General features: G+C 48.0%; 1 protein-coding gene across 1 annotated transcript in view; it reads left to right on the top strand.

Moving 5' to 3' along the window:
• The window catches only part of PRKCH (protein kinase C eta), a gene marked incomplete at its 5' end in the record, with an annotated part of 113,989 nt that overhangs the window by 53,930 nt on the left and 50,026 nt on the right, over window positions 1–10,033 (top strand). The window contains one exon of the mRNA XM_005417948.3: window positions 332–505. Coding sequence (XP_005418005.2) covers window positions 332–505 — 174 coding nt within the window. The remainder of the gene's footprint in view (window positions 1–331; window positions 506–10,033) is intronic.

Below are 10,033 nucleotides of genomic sequence, written 5' to 3'. Positions count from 1 at the left end.
AGTGTGTTTGAGTTTTATAACTGAGGAGGGAGGTAGAATGAAAGGCCCTGCTCAGGCAGTTTGTGCTGGCACAGTGAGTGACCTTCAACCAGGCAGCCCTGTGCCAGACAGGAGCAGCATGTGGGCATGTCTGTCCAGAGCAGCCTGCTGCAGGCAGTGGTGTGTGTCATTGATTGTACACTGATGCCCATGCTGACAGGCTGACTCACTTTGGTCCACAAGCCTGGTTGTGAGATGAGTGACATTTCCAGCCCGGGAAGGTGTGAGAAGTTCTGTGCTGCTCAGAGACAGAGGGCTCAGCCCTTGCCATTAACCCTTGCTTTTGGTTTAGGTGATGCTTGCCAAGATAAAAGAGAGTGGGGAGCTGTATGCAGTGAAGGTGCTGAAGAAGGATGTCATTCTCCAGGATGACGATGTTGAGTGCACCATGACCGAGAAACGCATCCTCTCCTTATCCAGGAACCACCCCTTCCTCACCAAGCTCTACTGCTGCTTCCAGACTCCTGTAAGTACAGCCCAGGCAGTGGCCAGCCTTCCTCCTGGCACTGGCTGCCATGAGGAACCTTGCTGTGGATTTGGCCCCTGGCCTGTTATCAATGTCCACCTCAGACACAGGAGAAACCTCTCTGCTCGAGGATGTGTGGCAATGTTCCTCACTCGGGGTCACCAAATGTAGAAATTGCAGGCAAGCCTGTCATGGGAAGAGATGAGAATCTTGACCCCATGTTTCAGAAGGCTGATTTATTGTTTTATGATATATATTATATTAAAAGAAAATGATATACTAAAAACTATACTAAAGAAATAGAAAGGATTTCATCAGAAAGCTAGAAAGGAAAGGAATGGAATGATAATAAAATCTTGTGACTGACCAGAGAGTCTGAGGCAGCTGGACTGTGATTGGCCATTAATTAAAAACAACCACGAGACCAATCAAAGATGCACTGTGGCATTCCACAGCAGCAGATAATTATTGTTTACATTTTGTTTCTGAGGCCTCTCAGCTTCTCAGGAGAAAAATCATAGCAAAAGGATTTTTCATAAAATATATCCGTGAGAAGTATGAACAGAGCACTGTGCTATATTGCACCTCTGACATCTGCTGGGCATTTGGCAAATAAAATCCTGGCCTTTTCTGAGCTCCCTGACAAACTGGTAAGGCACAAAGACTTCCTTTGTGTCTTCCCTAGAAACATCTTCGTGCCATTGAACATTTCCAAGTGCAAATGTCTACACCTGCAGTGTCCTCTGGTTGCTCTGGGATCTCAGGCTCTGCTCTGTTGCTGCCTGAATTTTTAACAAGGCTGTATTTGCATTGAGTTTTCTGCAAACTTTAAGATTTGCACTTGGAACTGGAGGTAGCCTCTGGTGTCTGCCAGCCTCTGTAGACTGCTCAGAACTGAACAAAAGATCCTTTTGGGGTTACTGGAAAGGGTCTGCCTGACAGGGGTGGACACTCAGTCAGATCCATGTATGGTTGGTATTTCTTCTTGTGTAGGGCAGACAGATGGCAGCATTGCTGTCCCTTGTGCCCCGTGTACCTAAGTGGAGGACAGGACATGGGCTGAGTGCCTGGCTGGGAGCCTCATCTGGTGTGTGCTGGTGCTGGGAGCCTCTTGCTGGTGTGGGTGGTGGAGGGAGGAGTGGCTGAGATGGAGGCAGTGGCCACAGCCATGTATGGCAAGGTGAATTTGGGAATCCCTCAACTAAGCTGTTATTAGGACCAAAGCATTTTCTGCAGTGTAGCTCTTCAAAACTGCCTGGGCTCCTTTCCAGTTGCATTTTGTTCTTTGCTAAAGGGCAGTGGAGCTTGTTTTCCTCTTACAAGAGGTAGGAGAAACTTGTCCTTTTAATTGCAGCTTTGCTCCTCCTACATAAACCCAAAATACCTTAAAAAAACCAAAAAAAGAGCAGACAAATGTATTCAGCCACCCACCCATTTCTCTTTTCACTGGGGTGATGCAACAGCCAGCTATGGCAGCGAAGAAATACGCTCATTTAGGGTGGAGCCTTTGGGTAGGCTCATCTAATAGAAATGAGTGGTTTCTGCTGGGTTTTATTTAATGCACAGCTCACATGGTTCACAGAGCAGCTGTGCTGTATAGCAGAAATGAAACTTAAAGCTCACTGTTGTCACTAGTAACCAAAGAAACTTTTATTTCGTGATATTTCAACTTGTAAGGGTTTTCCTGAAGTATCAGAAATGTCCATTATTGATGTGTTCTGTGTCAAATGTGGACTTTGCCACTCACTGCTATGGCCTTTGCTATGGCTTTGCTTACTGAATTTGCATGTGGATGTGAGAACAGCAAGTGTACTCCTTGGCTGTGTAGAGTGCTTCTTATGAACTCAGGGAGGATTCAAGGTCACTGTGTGAGCAACTGTTTGTCATGTTCAACAAAACTGAACACAGTCTGCTGTGGGTGCAGGCAAGCTCTTCTGGGCTGCTGAAGTAATTGCAGAGTCTTTTGCAAAGAGGAAGAAAAGGGGAGAACTCATCTTGTTTAGACTAGCAAATTGAAAGCAGAAAGAGGATCTGATTGATGTCTGCAGATGTCAAGCACTGAGGAGGGAAACAAAGCTGTCAAGATGCTGGTTAAGATTAAATGAGTCTAGACTGGCCATGGGTACAGTTAGACTGGAAATTAAAAGGAGGCTGCTAAACAGTAGAGCAGCCTGGAACAGGAGTTTCTGGACCAGCTTGTCATCAGAGGAGCAGTGGGAAGAACCCCTCAGCCCTTGGTGCTCTGAGCACAGAGCTGGTCAGTCCTTGAAATGGTGACAAAGGAGTGGTGCTTGTGTAGCAGGACCCTGCTATTTCCAGTCTTTCCTGGGTTCCTCTTTCACTTGAATGCCACTTCCCCTCTGATGATGAAGAACACAAAAAAGGGAAGCACTTTTTACAAAAAAAAAATATGCAGATTTAAAATTGAGCTGGTTCGCAAAAAAAAAAGCAGATTTCAAATTGAGCTGGTTCATGATGTCTTTTGCCCATGGTCTGCACTCAGTGGCACCAACTTCAGTCCAGAAGAATCAGGTTTAAATTGCTTATAAAAGCACAATTAAACCCCTTTGCTATAGCAGAGAAATTATTGCAACAACAGGGATATTCACTGGTCACAGTCTTTCCAGGAAGGCTTAACCAGGCTGATACAAACTTGGGGTTTATTGTTTGTATGGCATGGGGATATCCCCTCCATTAACAAGACCTTGGCAGAAAAAGATATCTATCTATATAAACCATTATAAATATAAAAAGAATAACCACTTATTCAAAATGTCATCCTGCAGCCATATTTAAAAATTTATGGATTTAGGAGCATGGTAGCACAAATACTCAGTTTGCAATTACATGGAAACCATGTCACATGTATCACAGTTACAGCCCAGACACTTAAAATGTGGTATTAATGGTTCATGTTATAAAAAAACCCCCACAACTCCAGTCTGCCATGGAGATCCTGGATACATAATGACCCCCAGGGCCTGCCTTTGGGAATTTTTCAAGAACTTGCCACTTTGAGGCCTCTTACCATTTGTCAAGGCCAAGTCAAAGCCTGATCCCATAAGATCAGGACAAGCTGGGACTGACTGGCAGAGGAGTAGCCCAGCTGGGAGGCAGACAAGGCTGATGGTAGGTGCCAGGTTCAGTTTGAGCCAGTTCTGCAGCCCCATGGAATGTGAGCTAAATTATGGACCAGGCTGCTTCAGGAACTTGGAAGAGTCATTGTCCCATTCTGCCTGGCACTGGTGAGGCTGCACCTGACACAGGGGTGTCCAGTTACAGCCTCCCCCATCCCAGTTCAAGAGGAAATCATGGAAACTCCACAGGAAGGCTCTTGGAAGCACCTGAGATGCTGCTGCAGTTTGAGGACAGAGCACTCGCAGTATCTGAGAATTTGGCTGGATCCAGAGCGTTTGAATTCTGTTTCTTTTACAATATCCCAGCCAAAGCAGCAAACTCTTCCCCTGGCTTAAGCAGCCTGGGGGTGACTTAATCAGCCTGGGACGTGTGTGCAGCACAGTGTGATATCTTGTGGTGCCAGGAATGCAGCATTATTCCAGGGGTGCCCCATCCCTGGAAGTGTCCAAGGCCAGGCTGGATGAAGCTCTGAGCAACCTGATCTAGTGAAAGATGTCCCTGTACAGGAGAGGAGGGTTGTAATTAGATAATCTTCAACATCCCTTCCAACCCAAACCATTCTGTGATTCCATGATTAGCTGAGCAGGCACAAGTACCTGAAACAGCAATGCATTACCTGAGCTCATCTATACTACTGCTTCTTCTTGCCTATTTTAGAGCTGGCTGAGGCTTTTCTGAGCTTACATTAGCCACTGATGGTTTTCAGAAAGGTTTTCTGTTCTCTTGTGTAGCCTCTGTGCTCAGTGTGAATCTGCCTCAGTCTCAGCTGCTGCTTCAGTGATGCCCTCCAGCAAGGGCAGCTTTATTTGCCCAGGATGGACTCCAGGCAGCCTCCTCGCTCCATCAGGGCTGAATCCTGCAGCCACTAGGTGGTAGGAGCTGCAAGGGCTGTCCCTGCCTGCTGTGGGTCACAGTTTTCAGACCATAAAGATGAAATATCAGCAGCTCAGCAGGCTGGCAGAGGCTGGATGTAGCCATCTGTGTGCCCAGCACTGGGCTGGGCAGTTTTGGACTTGCACCTCTGGATTCCTTTCCTGTGAAAGGCAAGGAAGGAGTCCAGATGCTCCATTGCAGGGGGGAAGTTTAAATCCTGCTTCAGCTGCATCTGTGGGAGGTCTTTCCTGCTCACCACCTCTCATTTTAATTTTTTTTTAATTGAAGGCCTTACCCTGGGAGCTTTCCACCTTGCCTAAGCCATTTACCTCTGCTTTTTCTAGGGCCTTAGAATAATTCTTTAGTGCCAGAGAGGATTATGCTTCTGCTCCAGTAATCTGTGAGTTGCTGACAGGTGCTGGGACCTGTGGATAATCGTGGATCCTTCATTGGGGGTGACAAACACCAAAAAGTGTTTGTTTCCATTTACCTGAGCCTGGTGTCATCCAACACCTCAACAATACTGTCCTAGGAGGGGTGAAAGAGGCTATAGGTATAAATAGCTAAATCAGTAATATAATCCTGGGGAATGTGAATCCTGGAATGTTTTAATTAAAATCAGTTTGCAGTAAGCAGGTCCTGTGTTCTTTGGGGTTTAGGAGCCATCCCTCCTGCACAGGTGGTTTGCTTTTAAATCCTTTTGTCTCCACTCATATGCATGAGAATGAAGAGGGCTGGGGGAGATCAGCTTCCCATGCCGATAGTCTTGAATAGCTTCTGGTTTTAGGTTTATTGCCCTTATCCCTTTTCTCATGACCAAAGGGTTGTTCCAGGGGACTGTCCCCCAGGCAATGCTGTTCCCGGCACTGTCCCTGTCAGCCAGCCTGATCATTATATGGATTTGCTTTCCCTTTGGCTCTGCTGACAGTTGCTGAGGCTCAGAGCCTGCCCCTGTTGTTCCAAAAATAGTGAGACAGGAGCACTTGGCAGCAGGCTGTGATTTTCTATAACGAGTGTCCTTCAAGATAATGATGAGCAGGGGTGCTCTTCAAGCCAGGCAGGAGTGGCCTGGAACTCCAGGACAGCACAATCGTGGAACTGCTCCCGTTTTACGAGGGCAGCTGCTGTTTGGCACCCAGCTTTTTGTCCCCATTTCTGGCCGAGGGCTCATGTTGTGCTCTCAGCATGGGAGGGAAAGGCTTCTCCACATCTCTACTGGCTCTTGGGGCACTCAGGCAGTCCTGCCAGGGTCAGTGTGGTCATCTTGTCAAGGGTTTAGAGATATGAGCCTGTGTTTCACCTCCTAGAAGTGCTAGAGATGACCTGGAGCCTTCAACAGGAGCATCATTTTCAAGTGAGGGCCCACAAGCCAAAGTGCTGGGACTGAGAGGTGGCAGCTCACCCACCCCGTGCCCCCAGGTGCCACAAGGGAGGTCTAAGTGCCCTTGTATCTCCAGGGGAGTCCTCAGTCATGGTCCCCCGAGGGGATCTCCAGCATCAGCCTGGTTGTCCACCTGCCACTCCAGTGTCACCAGATGGGCAGAGCCCAGGGCAGAGCCCAGTGTGGTGGAGGTGAGGGAGGCTGGAGAGGCAGTAACAGCCTTCCTGGGGCTCTGGGAGATGAACAAGTGCCCTGACACAGACTTTGGAGTGTGCTGGTGGGCGTTCAGGAAGCAGTGAGGCCTCTGATGTTCTCTTTGGAAGGCACTGGGAGGGAGCCCTTTGGGAGCAGAGAGGATGGCTTTGATGCACTCCCAGGCTCTGAGCCCCCAGCATTCCCTCTGTGGCATGTTGTGGAGGCACAACTCCATGTGTGCATTCACATGACAGCCAAATGCACATCTTGGATGCTTTTCTGCAGGCATTGAGACTTTTTCTCTTGTTCTTGAGAGTTGGCACCTGTGTTAGCCCCAAGATACTCTGCTGGAAGGCTCTGCAAGTCAGGCTGGAAGGAGCTGCAGTTGTTCTTTACCTGGGGTGGCAGGTTGGTTTTTGGGGGGTTCTTGGACAGGGAGGTAAAGGGGAATTTCCTCTCTCCCTTCACTCCCCAGTGCGGATCCTGCAGCTGTGTGCTGTGTGCCCTTGTATTGGCTTTGTGACCACAGCAGGGACAGCCAGTTTCTGCTTTCCTCTGGTTCCTGTCTGGCACAGAATAAAGGCAGGCTGGTTGAAAGTGCATCTTCCTGTGGTTTGACAGTGTCCACATCACCAAAACCCCCTGATGTGTGTGCTGGCACGTTGGTTCCAGCTGTCAGTGAACCTGACGTGCAAGGCCTGTGCAGCCCACTCGGAAAATCTCTGCTTTTTCTGCCATCTGCACTGCCACCTTGCAGTGGTCACTTTGCTGCAGGAACATTTGAGGCCAGGGGTTTTTTTGCAGGCAGGAGGTGAAACAAGATCAGACTGACATTTCTGACTCTAATCTGTGAACTTTGCTGGATGTCCGCGCGCGGGGTGCGCACTGAGGCAGTGAGAGCTGAGCTGAAAACATGAGCTGCAGGGTTGGAAGGGTCAGCTGCCATCATCCTGTCATAGTCCCCAGTGTAACTTTCTGACCCTAGATGGTTGAGGGACTTCGGATATTTGCATTTTCATGAAGCTGATACAAATGCCTGTCTTCATCTGCAGTGGCTTAGGGGAGAGACTGTAGCTTGCACAAATCATCAAGCTCACTGCAAGGGTAGGCAAGTGTGTTGCCTATGGTTAGCCACAGTATGAGAAACTAATGTTTTTTGTCCTTAAAATCAAGAAAGTTGTGGCATAAAAAGAGATCAAAATGGAAGCAGCTCTTAAGCAGCCCTGAGCAAGCAGGTGCCAGTCAGTATTGAGGAGGAAAGGGAAGAAAAAATCAAAAGCAATCTAAGCTCAGAGAAGAGGTCAGTAACTGAGGTGTGAGCTGGTGGTGCTTTAGGTTTCAGTCTCTTAGAATCTGTGTTGCTTTCCAGGTGATATTTAAGGTGAGAAGGTGATTCACAAATCCTCACACCAAGCTGTTTCCAAGTGGCTTTTGGGTGTTTTGGCACTCTTAATTTTTGTGAAGACCTTTGGCTGAGCTTGTAGAGGTCTCTAGCCTTCCCTAGCGCTGCCTGAGCCAGCAGATATTGCAGAGCTCAGGATTTTGTAAAATGGGAAGAACTGTTGCAGGTTGGTCACTCTGAACTGAAAACACCAATTTCAGTATCCTTTTTGAGCTGAGGGTTGTAAAAAAAGCATGGCATTTACAGGGCTGTTCTCTCCTGAGACACCAAGATGCCAGCAGCCAGCTGAGGGCTGCAGATGACCTATAAATCTTTAATTAACAGGTAATATCTATAGTGTCATATACTCTAGTCAATTTATTCCCCTCTAAATTCAGTCAGTCCTTTGATTTTTTTTTTAAATCTTTCAGGTGGGAAGGAGTATTTGTGGAGTTTTCTTTACCATTTTAAAAGGTCTGGGAAGGAAGATGTTGTGTTGCTTCTTCTTTCAATTTATTTTGTATCCTTTTAATATTTCATTTTAATGATGCTCAAAGTGTCTTTTTGTTTTTTAATTAAGATTAAAAAACCAGACTTTTTTTACATAATTGATTGGCTGATCTGAATTTTGGTTTTTTTTCTAATTTGGGTCTGGTCATGTTTAAAATAGAACAGGTACAGGTGAACAGGATAATAATCCTTACACACACAGGGTGTGTAAAAGTTTCTGGTGAAAAGATGAGCTAATAGTGTAACACTGCTGTGAATTAAGCTGCCTTGCAGGGAGGGGATGAGGAGGAAGGATGTGTGTATGCTTCACATGAATACCCCAGAAGATGCATTGTTCCAGACAAACGACTGAATTTGCCTGTTACAAAAACTCTCCAGCGTATGAGCTTGACATTTCAGCCAAGTGTTTGAGAAAACAGGGGCAGGAATTTGGAGGATGCAATTAGATTTAGGCTTGTTTGTTTTGGTTTTTTCCCCCCCGGGGCAAGTGGGAACCCACAACTGCCCTCAGCTCATCCTTGTGGTTGACATCCTTGAGCTCCTCTGGAGTGAGCTGGGTGTTGATGTGCATTGTGCACCTGAGTGCCAGGGCCACCTTCACCCCCAGGGACCCTGCAGAGTTTATTTATGCAAGTGGCAAGAGCCAGTTTATGATTCTCTGGGCCATGTGTATGTGCCTTGCTGCAGTGGCCTCACAGGGAGCCTCGTGGTGCCCACTGTCAGCAGTGTCAGAGAGCAGAGTGTGGTGGGGTGATAACCAGTGATAACTACCTCATTTAGACTGGTGACTCTTAATTAAAGGACCTAAAAACAAGCCTGGTGTTTGGGAAGTGGTCCGAGATTCTCAGAAATGTGCTCACCAGCTGCCCAGCCTGGAGGAGACACCACATGCACCTTATGCCCATTCTGAGCTGGCTTAATTTCCACTGCACCTCCTTTTAGCTTAAAAAAAACCACCCAAAACCAGCAGAAGAGAGAAACCTTCCCTTTCTTAGCCTTTCAGCTGCATCACACAGTGAGCCCTCATCTGGGTAACCCCAGGGCTGTGTGTGCCATCTGTGGCTTGGTTCCCTGAGGCAGAAGTGGTTCCTGGGGCTGGCAGCACTTCTGCAGCCACTGGAGCAGGGAGGAAGAGCAGCTCAACAGAGCAGCTGGCTGTAAAACCTGCTGCCTCTCTGTCTGGGAGTCCTGTGCCACATGGGGTTCCTTCTGAGGCAGCGTGGGGCAGAGGTGTTCCTTGATGCAGTTGCTGTGATTTGAAACCCAAGGACCAAATCTTCACTTGGCATCAGTCACTGCCTTGCTCCATTGGAGCCAAGCAAAAGAGGCTTCATCTGGGAATTTGGGGCTGAGCTCATGAGGTCTGTTCTTGTGCTCACACTTGTGTTTGTGCAAGGGTTGTTGTGGTGGGTACTTCGTGGTGAGGCTGTTCACAGGACACCTGTGATGCTCCCTGGGTTTGAAACCATGTGTTTCAAACAGGTAACAGGGGGCACAGAACCCCCCTGTTCTCCCTAACCCTTGGAGTTGGGAGTAGCAGTAGCTCCTGGGGTGCAGGGCTGCCTTGGTCCATGGCTGGGTGTAGAGGGGAGGCATTTCCAACGGGAATTCATAGAATCTGTGTATTCTATTGTGAAGGGCTCCTGTTGAATAATAGACTCATGGAATAGGCTGAGTTGGAAGGGACCCACAAGGATTATTGAGTCCAGCTCCTGGCCCTGCACAGCACCATCCCCAAGAGTCCCACCCTGTGCCTGAGAGCATTGTCCAAACCCTCCTTGAGCTCTGCCAGGCTTGGTGCTGTGCCCACTGCCCTGGGGAGCCTGTTCAGTGCCCAAACACCCTCTGGATGGATCCTTTTCCTGATATCCAGCCTAAACCTCCCCTGACACAACTTCAGGCCATTCCTTTGGGTCCTGTCAGAGATCAGTGCCTGCCCCTCTGCCTCCATCATGAGGATGTTGAAGAATCACAGTGAAGGAGGGGAAGCACTTCCAACAGTGGATACTGTGGAAGGAGGTGCATGGAGGCATTTTTAGCAGGGATTTAT

The sequence above is a fragment of the Geospiza fortis genome, unplaced genomic scaffold (assembly GCF_000277835.1).
Source record: "Geospiza fortis unplaced genomic scaffold, GeoFor_1.0 scaffold23, whole genome shotgun sequence".
In the NCBI taxonomy this organism is placed as follows: Eukaryota; Metazoa; Chordata; class Aves; order Passeriformes; family Thraupidae; genus Geospiza; species Geospiza fortis.
Note: the sequence above shows the minus strand (reverse complement) of the source record. Positions and strands in the feature narration are given on the sequence as shown.